Source organism: Lagopus muta, chromosome 1 (assembly GCF_023343835.1).
Source record: "Lagopus muta isolate bLagMut1 chromosome 1, bLagMut1 primary, whole genome shotgun sequence".
Classification (NCBI taxonomy): domain Eukaryota; kingdom Metazoa; phylum Chordata; class Aves; order Galliformes; family Phasianidae; genus Lagopus; species Lagopus muta.
Window position 1 is genome coordinate 168,550,676 of NC_064433.1, and position 12,589 is coordinate 168,563,264.

A 12,589-nucleotide genomic window follows, 5' to 3' on the forward strand; every position below is an offset into this window, starting at 1 on the left:
AACAGCTGACGCTACAGCGTTAGTTAGTTTGTCTCCGTATCAGAACGGGAAAGTTAGTCCTTGTTTAGGAGCAGGTGAGTTTACGTACGTGCGTATGATGTACATAAGACTGGTCAGGGAGGCAATTAAGGCAAAAGCTCGCCCCAAGGTATTATCATAAGATTAATGATGTGTGAACAACGCTTCAATTAGCAAAGCTACATGTTTCTCATAATGCCCTCCAGACACGACCTGTTAACCCTGCTGTGCAGCACTGGAAAAGACCTGTAAGCCCCTCCGGTCCGACCACCAACCCGTCCCCCCATCCCCACTCACAGCCCTCGGTGCCACGCGGCTCTTGAGCAGCCCAGGGCTGGTGACTGCACCACCGCCCTGCGCAAAGCCGAGCAATTCCCTCTCAGTTACATCATACAGACAATTTGCACACTCGGAATTTCTTGACTGAGGTGACTTTATTAATAACCAACTGTTAATAACAACAGATGGGATTACAAATAGTGCCAAGACTGACTTTCGTTACCGTAGAAAAACTCCAGGTTTTCAGTCACTGCGTATCAACACCGTTTGCAGTTCTGACACCCAGTCTGGGTCATCTTCCTCAAAGTCCCTAAAAACAGATTTCAAAATGTTATTTTGCAAAGCAAAAAAGTACAACCTCATAAAATCTTTACCTGCTTTGTATTTCTTTTTTTCCTAAAATTATACTCAGTAGGAGAAAATCTGTTAAAAACATCAACACCAAAGACTTATTCCCTGCACTTCTGTGATTAAGGAACTGGCAGGGACTCCCTTTTGAATTTACCCAAATAAGTTTTATCAGCTGCAAAGCCAGATGCACACACCAAGACACCGTATGTGTGTTGATGTGAAGGGTTGCTGTTGGACTGCAGCAGTACATCCCTGCCTGAGCAGATCATCTCCAAGTGCCACCAAAACAAACAACATATGCTAAGATTCTGACACTCCAAGAACGCCCCACCCCAAATGCACACACATATAAAATACAGTATTTTTCTTCAGAATGCGTTGACATACTTTGCTTTTCCAAAACAGGAACATAAACAGAAGTTTAGAAGTTTCTACAAATGTATCTCAGTAAGTAGGTGCAAAAGTGACTTCACTGAACTATGCATGAAGGAGTGTGAAGAATCATACACCAATGCAGCCAACACACTACTAGCAAGTGGTATTGCTGCTGTTGATTATCTGATTTCAAGGTCAGAGTACAAAGACCTCATGCAAGAAAAAGGTTGCACATTACTGCAGATCTAATTTCATCTCCTTTTTTACAAAGTCACCAGCAAAAATAATCTAACAATGAGCAACTTCTTGAATCTCAACATCAAGAACTATAAATACAGCAAAGAAAGTATTTCTGATATCAAATGCTACTAAATTCTAATATCACTGTGGAAGAGAAGAATGAATTTAAGTGATAAGAAAAATACAGTTATCTTTTTTTTTTTTAATTAGAGGAATATATATATATTAATTGCTTTAAGGAAACAAACAAAACAAAAACACAAGATGTCATTTGGACATACGTATCGTCTTCATCAGATCTAGGCTCAAGTCTCTCCAAATCTGTGGCAATATCTTCATGTTCCCCATCTAGTTCATCAGATGCTTCAGTTTCATCAGAAAGTGGACCTCTTAGTATATTTTCAGAAGCTTTGAAAGCATAAACCAAAATCACAAATTATAGAATAAAATTATTAAAAATGTCTTCTAGTTTGTCTCTAGATCTTTGCAGATTCCAGTACAAGCTCTTAATATTTTAAGAACACAGATAAACACAGTTTATCACCAGTAACTTAAGGTTGGATATCACAAAAAGGTTCTGCCCCAGAGGTCAATGTGCATGGAATAGGCTGTGCAGTGGGCACAGCCCTGAGCTGCCAGGAACTCCAGGAGCATCTGGACAACTCAGATGTATGATCTGATTTCTGGGTGCTCTTGAGTGGAGCCAGAAGTTGGACTCAGTGGGTCCCTACCTACTTGGGATGTTCTATGAGACAGACAGAGTATTTACACCTGCAGCTCTGCATATCTACAGCCTACAGTTACCTTCCACCATCCTACCATCCTCTATTCAAAACAGAGCAGTATGACTCAGTGAAAGTGGATTCCCTGGTGAGGCTACAGCCTAATTACTCCATCCCAACAACTCAGATATTATGCCAGTTGGCAGGGTGAAAACTGTCAGACTGTTCAAGTGAAAGTCTTTCATAGATGCAGTGGGGATGTACAATCACTCAGGAATTCTCAGTTGGATTTTCTTTTTCAAGTTCACATTTAATTTGGTAAACTTTTATTGTTTAAACAAAATGTATGTTGTTCATGTCTGTTGTGACATGTGCATCAGTGTTCAATCTCTACACACAGGGCCTATCAATAAACATAGGAATTTACCTGGTTTATAAACTGTGTATGTTTCAAACGCTAAGCTGACATCTGCAGTACTGAGGATGTTCATCAGGGTCCGAGGAGTTTCCTTAGCCCACTGCTTACGTGGCTTACTTTTACTGTAGTTCGTAACAGAACCATCTAGGTATAAAATCATTATTAAATACAGTTACTCGGATGAAAATGCATTAGCAACATGAATTGCAAACATCATAGTTAAGAGAAAAACAAAGGTAGAAAACTTGTAATGCAAGCACCACACTGACCTCTCACAGCACACTGCGGGTGATGACATAAAGAGAGAAGAAAAGGAGAACAGGTACATCTCAACAACTGAGTTCTGCAGATGATGAGTTTTGTACAATATCTTCAATGTCATTCACTTCATGGCACGTTAAGAGAGGGGATGGTAGTGTAATTTCTTGGCAATAATTTTCATTTTAGGGTTGCTAATGTTAATTGTGGTTTTCATTACTCTTCAAAATGCTCCCATTACACAAGACCAGTAAGGAATCATCAGTCTCAAATGTACCTTTTCTCTTCAGCACAGTGGACTTTCTGAGTGCTTGTTAATAGGGTGTCTTTAAATGATTTTCACATCACTTTAAATATTTCCTGTGAAGTTTAGGTTTTTAACATCTGTAAAGAAGCACTGATATTATTTGAACTAAAATTGTGTAAAAACACATTCAATTAAATCTTACTTTTATTCTCTTCAGATGTAAAACTGGAAGAAAGCAAGGGAGCATTTTCCAGGACATCCACTACAGTACTGAATGTCCTCTTCTCCCATTGTCTCCTATGGAGATGTGTCAAGTCAGTAACTCCTGAGAGGACTTCCAAAGTTTCTGCTGTAATTACAACAACAAAAGATGATCACCAGCAGATCTCACTGTTTGCTGTCTGTTCAAACTGGCTCTAAGTGTTCAGCATTTCATATTTGATGCTATGAGCACAATTCTTGACCTAGAAACAGGATGTAGAATAACCCCATTGAGTCCATTTACTCCATACCAAATGTTTTCAAACAGTTCTTTCTTAATACTTTGGCCAAGACTTTTTCAGGAACTTGAGATGATCAGTAAGAATCAATGCAATTAGGAAGCAACAAACAGCAGCATGGATTTATGTAGATGCAGACTTGTATGCTCTACCTGTTTAAATGTCTGGATCAACAACATTTAAAATCACCAGATAGAAGGAAATTCATAAGCCTTAAAACTTACCCTCTTCGTCATTTTTCCTTTGTTCTCTTGTGCATTCATTCCAATCTTTAGTTGTATTTTCACTTTTCAACCACGTGCTACCTTCATCTTCGCTTTGCTTTAAGAGAATAAGGACCGTGTTAATCATTATCTTTGTTGGTTGGCCTAAGGATCAGAAAACTAAATTGCAGACACCATGAAAGCAGTGGCAACAGCAATTGCACTGGATCTATTATTACACTACAATCCACATTGCATGTTCTTTTCTCGACAATCTCCTTTTAAGACTAAGTATGAATGTAGTTACTTGATGCAATTTGTGGGTTTTTGATTTTTTTTTTCACATTTGAAAGCTGTAGCAATATAAAGATAACATGAGTCCTATTCCCTGAGAAAACAAGTTGAACCCAAATATTAAGCTTCTCAGATTGACAGGTCTATTAAGAGAAAAAAAGAGCCCTACTGACAATATGTTTTGAAAAATATACTCAATATGGCTGGGACAGGCTGTGCTATGATCTCCTCAGAAGTGCTTTCTTTCTTGGTCACTTGTTGCTTAATACTCCTCACCTAAAATCTCACATTGGTGCTAGAACCGGTGAGAATGATGTCCCCACTGGATTGTTTCTACAAGAGACTGTTCAAAATGTGTCCCCAAAGCAAAGAAAATACATGATTTTATGCAGCATCTTACATCTCAGAAAAGTGAGGGGTTTTGTTTGCTTTTTTTTTTACATAACTATAATGAAATCCACTTTAGAACTGAACTAAATGTGGAAAACATCAAAATGTTACAAAGGTCTGAAACTGCAATTGAACTCTGCAGGTTGAGTGCAGGTGATAACTGGCATAGAAGACTGGTCTACAGTTTTAGCACACTAAGAGTTTCCAGAATGATATTTTTCTCTAATACAGAACATTCTGAACTGCCAAAATGTAAATAGCATATTTATAGTTGAACACCTACCTTACTTTCTTTCTTATTTGAGCCTCCACCAGCTGCAACACTGCCTGATACATTAAGGGACAGATTGAAGAGTTAATGCCTTTGGCAAACATCTGTGGTAAAGTAGTATTTGAGAGGTATGGCATCATTACACCACTGAACCAGGTGAGGAAAATTACTTCACACTCCTGTCTGTGCATCTCATTCTCAATGCTGAGTCCCTCTGAACCTTACTGCAATAAAATACAACTGCTTGGGCTGCAGCTATATATAAACTTGAGTGTCATTAAATGCATTCAGTGTAGTTAAATTAGATAAAATCCAAAATCTTCTTTAAACCAAATAACAAAAATAGCTTGCTTCACTGTGTTCTGGGAAAGAAAGCCCAGTTAAAATTAACAACCTTAGTCCTAGTACAAGTCTAAGACTTAAAATCTTTTACTGCAGCACTGCACTGTATTTCTGACAGTGGGAAAGTAATGATGTATAGCACTCAGCTATGCCCAATTAAAAGTCTTCTAACATGAAGCTTCATGATGGAATATAATATACACTGTTCAAGGACTTTCCATACAAGTTCAGGAATATTAAACTTTGAAAGGATTAAAAAATGATTCAAGCATATAATATTAACATTTTACAGCTGTATTTAAGATCTTACAATTCCTAGTTGCTTTATTACTCCTATATCAAGAAAAACATCACTGACACCTTTTGGTCTTATTGCAGTGCCTTTGCATTTCCTAGTTTCCTTTAGATCTTGCTTGAATTCTTCTGTCACCTGGAAGTGTATGCACAAATGTTAGAACTGTAAGATTTTAATCTTCCTCAAGCTACTGTATATACTGTATGTTAAAAATAGCCTTAGTATACAAAACTGCTGTTACAGATCGTGCCTTATTTTAGCAGCATGATGTCAATACTCAACTTCTCTTCTTAAAACCCTTCAGAAAATTTGTTTCTCTGAGATGTCTACAAGTATATTTATAGCTTTTAATGTAGGATTTATATAACACATTTCATACTGTTGCATACTACCAAATTACAAAAGAAATTTATTTGGTGTCTGACACGTAGATATTATTGTTCAAATCCAGAGACAAAGACAGTACTGTACCTCAGAAGGGAAACAATTTCTGATAAGTTTGGCTAAGCAACCTCTTGCAAGGATAGTAGTTGCTGACGGACGATTCTTGGGATTTCTCTTGAACATCTGTTTGATTAAGTAATGGAGTTCATAGCAATAGTGAGCTGGCAGAGGACTGTAGGATCCTTTGCATATCTTAAGGATTAGATGTTTCCAGCTATTGGCTTGAAACTGCGTTAAAAATAAATGAACATCAGAGCACACAGTGTGCAAAGTATTCAATAAATTGATGTCATTGAAGAGCAACTTTAGTATTTATTATATAATAATAGTGGCATGCATCTGTGTAGACTCTCTCCAGTCATACTGATTTGGCTCCTGATTGAGGAACTTCAGGCTGTAATTCAGGTGTGCAATTATAACTTTGAGTACATCAGTAACTATTTTACATTTTACACAGCTATTAAATGGGCATTTATTTATGCTAACAATTAAGTAGATATAATTTCCTGAGAATTAAAACATCTCAGATATGTGAAGTTTCATTGCTGCTAAAAAGGGAAGGCTGCTCTGCTCCCTCTTAAGCACTACCTTAAGGGCTGTGACACTGCCAAAGTCATGACAAAGACATACATAGGGCAGCACACTTCAGTGCCTCATCACTCAGTGATGTGCAATATAAATTTCTACACTAATAGCAGCTGCAGCTGTAAGGAATCTTCACAGAATCAGAGAATCACAGAATGGCCTGGGCTGGAAGGGACCTCAAGGATCATGAATCTCCAACTCCCCTGCCACATGAATCTCCAACCTCCCCATTTAATACTAGACCAGATCTTTTGCTGTTACAAAGGATTTCAAGCTATAGCAGTAGCTTGATGAAATGAAACTGCTGCGTATAAAACAACGTCCAACAAAATATCCTTATGTTAGGATGATCTCATTTCCTGCCAAAAAAAGTTACCTTGATAAGGCTTTTAGTCTTAGCCACGTGTCCATATAAAGAAGGCAGAGGAAGTTAACACATAGGGAGCATAGCATCAAACACATGAAATCCAGTGTACTAGAAGTGAACAGAGATACAAAACCATACAAGCAGCTTCCCTCTGTCCCAGTAGGAGAACACTACTTGGACAGCAACTTGATTTAACAATCAGTCACTGATGTGAGGTTCCAAACTGCTTATTTCTTTCATTTTGCTGTAGTTGCATATGATGTAGACACGTTAGAAAAGATTTTGAGTGTCCTTGCCTCCATCTCCTGTGATCAGCTAGATCCTATAAAATGCAATGCTTGTGCCAACATCCCAACAGATATCTTGATTCAGCGTGGGACTCACTGGGCTTCTTATTAAGTCCCAAATCACCTCACTGAGAGGAAGGAAAACCGAGCGAACAAGGAAAAAAGAATTGTTTTCAAGCAATTTAGAAGACTGGGCATATCACAGAAGGGTTCAGTAGACCACGAGCTGCTGAAACACAGAAGGAAAGTAATGGAGGAAAAGTGGGAAGTGTAAAGCAGTACTTCCCTGTCTCAGAAAGAGCAGCAGCAAACACTTCAGTCAAAAATGGAATTCTCTACGGATCCAAGTTCAGCAACTACTGATTAAACTTTAAGGGATTTTCAAAACTGTTCTAATATCCATATAGCCATACTTACTGGATGTTTAAGAGTGCACAGCTCATACAGGATGCATCCCAGAGACCATATGTCACTGTAGGCATAGAGAAAGGTAAGAGAAATTGAGACAGAAATTACAGTTTAACAAGTAAAATAATCCAGTAAAAGTGAAATTCACTATGTGTATGTAACTGAATTGAATAAACTAAAATAAATCTAACCATAAATCTATAAATCTGCAAATAAAAACTATAAAAGTCAACACGATAATGTGCTTGGCATCTCCAGTGGAAATGATCTTGCTTATTTTAACCCACCTTGAAGTAAATAAGGATAATGTCATACAACTGTACTCAGCTTTTTATTCCCAGAATGTCTTCTAAGCAATTTACTTCAACAATATTTATATCCTTCTGCATTGCAAAGCCTTTGTGCTCCACAGCCCTGAGCATCAAATGGCAGCTACACAACCCTCATTCTGAGAACTGGAATTCTAGTCCCTGCCAATGAACACTCTCCTACAGGGAAAACATCACAATTTCTTCACAGGAAGCAAATAATGACACCTGCAAAAGATACAACTCGACACTATCCTTGCAAGAGAGGCAGAAAAATCTTAAGCACTATAAAGCTCTCCTCTCTGCTGCAAAAACGAGTCACTCTGCAAATCAGATTCAGGTACAGCTAGGGTCACAGAACAGAAGTAGGAGGGGGGAGATACCATGGCTCAGTAGCATCCAGTCTGTGAGGAAGCTGTGAGCACCATTCTGTCAGGTTGCTCACAGAAGTCCTTGCATAAGGACTAGAATAACTGGGTTCAATCAATCTAAGAGTCATCAGTTCTGTAGCCATTATCCCTACATTAAGACAGGCAAGAAGAGCTTAAAAAATAAAACAACCAAGAAGCATACATGTATGTATACTTGCACATAAATACACATATGTGTGTGTTTATGTATCTTATTTACTCTTACAAATGCATGCAGAGGTCGGGACAGCAGTTTTTGAACTCCTAAGATTGAAGATACTATGTCTTCAATTACCTAAATAAAGAGGAATTTAGGCCCTTGCACCTAAGGCCCCCTGCCCCAGAGATTACTCCTTCCTCAATTCAATACTTGCCTGAAACCAAACAAGTATCAAGCACAAAGTCAGATAACTTCAAATAAAAAGTCAGTCAGTCATTATCTGTGACCACTGAAAACATGAATACCTTTTGTTGTTGTATGGCATGTTTTCCCATATTTCAGGAGGTACGTAGTAAGGAGTTCCCACGTATGTGCAGGCGTATGACATCGGGCTATTGAAATGACAAAGAAAATCCACATGAAATGTAATTCTTCAGGACATTTTGTACTATTTATGTATTGCAAAATAAAACAATACCACTGAAACCAGTGGAAATATCCACATACTGTGCAAGAAGTCGTGCAGATCCAAAATCTCCCAATTTTACTTTTCCATTTTGAGTGAGAAAGACGTTCTGCATTTCAAGAGAACAACAAATTCATACACTTAAATAATTTTTAGGAAATACAGTTTGTACATACAGAGAAGATACTGATGATCACTTCTGACATTTTTTGTTTCCTTTTACTTGCTTAAGCTAATGCTTCTAGGACAAAAAGTTAAGTAGTATATTTTGTTTAAAGGCAAACAGAATAGCAATATAGACCCAAATTCTCAGCATCAGTAGCAGAGAAAGAATCAGACATCAGAAACGCCTTCATCTCAGTGCTGTACTCAAAGCACTAAGGGCACGCTTCTGAGTTTCTACCTTTTTGCTAGGAAATAACAAGAAAGAAAAAATGAGAGGCAAAATAATCACAAACTGTTTACTCCATACACCTTTTATCATGCCTCCATTATTGTTCTAAATTATCTGCAGTTTGCCAGAAGCACTCTATTATCAGTGTGGCTATGAAGGGCATAATTATATTAAGATGATGTGTAAGACCACATGGTTCCATACAAGTGAAAAACAGCATGTAGCAGTAGCAGCAAATTATAACAGAGAGTTGAACATCTGCATGCGGAAGAGTTTGTAAGTAGCAAAAAAAAGCTTGTTCTGTTCACCTTAGATTTGATATCCCTGTGCAATACACGCTTATCGTGAATGTGCTTCACACCCAGGCACATCTGCACAAACCAGCAAAGGATCTGAAAAAAGTAATGAAGAGTAATAATGGCTCAATACTGCAGGTAAGGATTCCTTCACTAACAGAGCTTTTAAAAAAAAAAAGCACAGAAGAAAGTGTGTTCCCAACACCTGAGAGTTATAGGTAACTCCAGCACAATGACCCCAAAGGGCTGAATCCTTTAAAATAAAAGTGTGTATTTTAATAAGGCAGAAAGAATGCTGTGCCTAGAAAAACAAATAACACACAACAGTCTTGAAACCAGGGAGGCAATTTTATGCGTGTGCTAATTATGATTTCATAGCAAATAAGCAGATAAAAAATACTTGCACTGAGATAATATAATGTTTCTAAAATGAATTGTGTTATTTTAAATGGCCTTAGAGATGTTGGGCCAACCTGAGGATATTAGTTGAGGATTCTGGTCTTTTCATTTTAACGAAGATGATGCTTATAAGTGGCAGGATGTGGCTTTTAAATCACAACAACATTACACTGAGCTTCCTCCAAAATAATTTCATAGCTTCAATGACAAAAGGAGTTCATGCATCATGTTTGCTTCAAACGCTCAACCGATGCATAATATTTTATTTAGTCTCTTAGCTAATTTCAATTATCTCAGCACAGTACTTTATTTACTTTTCATTTGCAGTACCTCTTACTTGACTGGTTTGTATTAAGCTCTTCCTTAATTGCATACATTTATGCATTCAAATCTGTATTTTGCACACTGTTCACGCATTTCTCAGATACAGACAGCAATTTATTTCTTATTCCTTTTACAGTTCAGTACTTGTCCTGCTGAAATTACAAAAGAAGCAGTGCTTCTATTCCCTTGATGAGTTGACGGTTGGAATAAATGACCTTACTGATCTTTTCCAAGCTTAATGATTCTGTTATCATCTTATTTCATTTGAAGTAGTTTAAGGTGTTAGCATATCTATTACATTTTTTTATGTGACATAAAGTACTTCTTAATGTACTCCAGTTTACATGAAGAACAACTCCAAGGTCCTTGTTTCAAAAATATGTGTTTTCTTACCGTGTCTTCAGGGAACAACTTTCCTCTTTGGTGTTTAATCTTTTGCATTAGATCTCCATCATCACAATACTCCATCACTATATACAGGTGTCCATCAGCTAGATTTCAGGCAATTTACAAATAATTAGTAATTTAATGAACAGAATACATATATTACTGTTACTATCGAGTTCCAACTACATGCTAAAAATGTGGTCTTTGTGCCATAGCAGTATGCAACTTTAAATAAAGCTCTACAATTAATCTTAAAACTTTACTGGTTTCAGTTTTGGGCCCTCACTACAAGAAAGATATTGAGGCTCTGGAACGTGTTCAGAGACAAGCAACAGAGCTGCTGAAGGGTCTGAAGCACAAGATGGCGAGCAGCTGAGGGAACTGGGATTGTTCAGTCTGGAGGAGGCCTTATTGCACTCCATAACTCCCCGAAAGGAAGATGTGGCAGATGGTAGTCAGCCTCTTCTCCCACATAACTAGTGATACAACTAGAAGTAATGGCCTCAAGTTGCAGCAGGGGAGGTTCAGGTGGGATATTAGATAAAATTTCTTCTGTGAAGAAGTGGTGATGCACTGCAACGGGCTGCCCAGGGAGGTGGTAGAGTCATCATCCCTGGAGGCATTTAAGAAACATTTAGATGTTGTATTGAGAGACAGTTCAGTGGGAAATACTGGTGACAGGCAGGCAGTTGGTTGGACTGGATGATCTTGGAGATCTTTCCCAACCTTCGTTATTCTATGATTCTAAATACAGATATTTTAAGTTTTTATATTTACCTTCAAATGATTCTTTATAGGCAACAACATTTGGATGTTTCATTTTAGCCAAAAGAACAGCTTCCTTCCTAGAGTTCTCTACATCAGACGAAGACTGAAAATGTAAGTACATTTATATCAAGGTCACTCTAAAACATTTTCATCTATACACTTGACACATATTTACACGTGACATCTTTAATTTACTTTATTCTGTTATTTTAAGAATTTCTGTATTTACATATATTATATATATATTTATATATATTTTATATATATATAATATATATATATTTATATATGAAAATTTTCTAATTTTTAGAAACTTGAAAACTATCTTCTTCAATGCAAGGTTTATTACTAATTGTAGACTTCTTCCTGGAAATATTGAAGGCTCAGTTAATGATTTTCTATTTTAACAGCATAGAACTATGCAACAACAAATCAGCACACACTGACTTTGGAACAGCTGACAGCTGTACTGCACAAACCCAGTGTAAAACCAAGTGCCCAAGTACTAACTTAGCTTCAGCCTCAAGGAAGCCGCAGCCTCCCATTTTGTGATTTTTTTTGTTAGCTACGTGCAGCATTTTGTGATTTTTTTTTATTAGCTATAGGTAACCTGACTAACTGAATTTCAGCAATAATATAAGGCTCAATTCCCCACTAGATGTTGCAGATGAAATCTAGATTCTTGCAAAGTCGATAGGAGTCCAGTCAACTACAGTAGAGAAAGTTTTTCACCATGAGGGCAAGGATGCCCTGCACAGCTGCCCAGAGAAGCTGTGGGTTCTCCATCCCTGGAGGCACTCAAGGCCAGGTTGGACGGGACTCCGGAGGAGGTGCACGTGTGTTACTTACCACAGGAAGCCTAATTTCCTTCACGGCATACTTCTGGTCGCTGACTTTGTGCTGAACTAGGAGAGCTCTCCCGAAGGACCCTTCTCCCAGTACTTTCAGTACTTCGTATTCTTCCATTTTTTACCGACTGCGATAGCCGAGGCCCCAGGCCGCTTCCCGCGGCAGCAGGGCTCCCGCTACGCCTCGGCCAGGGCGGCAGGCAGGGGGATGCTGCGGAGCGGCCCCCCGAGACTTGGTGCTCAGCCCCCGAACGCGGAGCACCCCGCCGCGGGAAGGGAATGAAGGCGGCACCCGGCCGCTCTCTGAGGCGGCGCCGCGCGGGAAGGCGGGGCACAGCCATGGCGGCCGCTGCCGTGTGGGGGTGGCAGAGCGCAGCCCTCACAGCAAAGGCTGGTTAACAAGGAGCTGCGCTGGGCATCCTGCTGTCCCGAGAGGCTCTGGCTGCTCAGTATTGCACAAAAGCCAAGGCCTAAACCCTGTAATCCAAATAACTATGTGTTTAGTATGCTAAGTGTACTGAAGACGAGTGGTCAT

The 12,589-nt window shown here is 38.6% G+C and overlaps 1 protein-coding gene across 1 annotated transcript; it reads right to left on the reverse strand.

The window, feature by feature from the left end:
• Positions 1-425: 425 nt before the first annotated feature.
• NEK3 (NIMA related kinase 3) lies at positions 426-12,373 on the reverse strand. Its single transcript, XM_048928453.1, has 15 exons — positions 12,056-12,373; positions 11,216-11,309; positions 10,445-10,542; positions 9,341-9,424; positions 8,680-8,747; positions 8,478-8,564; positions 7,304-7,358; positions 5,675-5,875; positions 5,269-5,338; positions 4,579-4,622; positions 3,633-3,729; positions 3,111-3,257; positions 2,413-2,547; positions 1,545-1,671; positions 426-607 (listed from the first exon to the last, which is right to left on the reverse strand). Exons 1-15 carry the CDS (start codon positions 12,170-12,172, stop codon positions 541-543), a joined length of 1,491 nt encoding a protein of 496 aa, XP_048784410.1. The 5' UTR covers positions 12,173-12,373; the 3' UTR covers positions 426-540.
• Between the last annotated feature and the right edge of the window lie 216 nt (positions 12,374-12,589).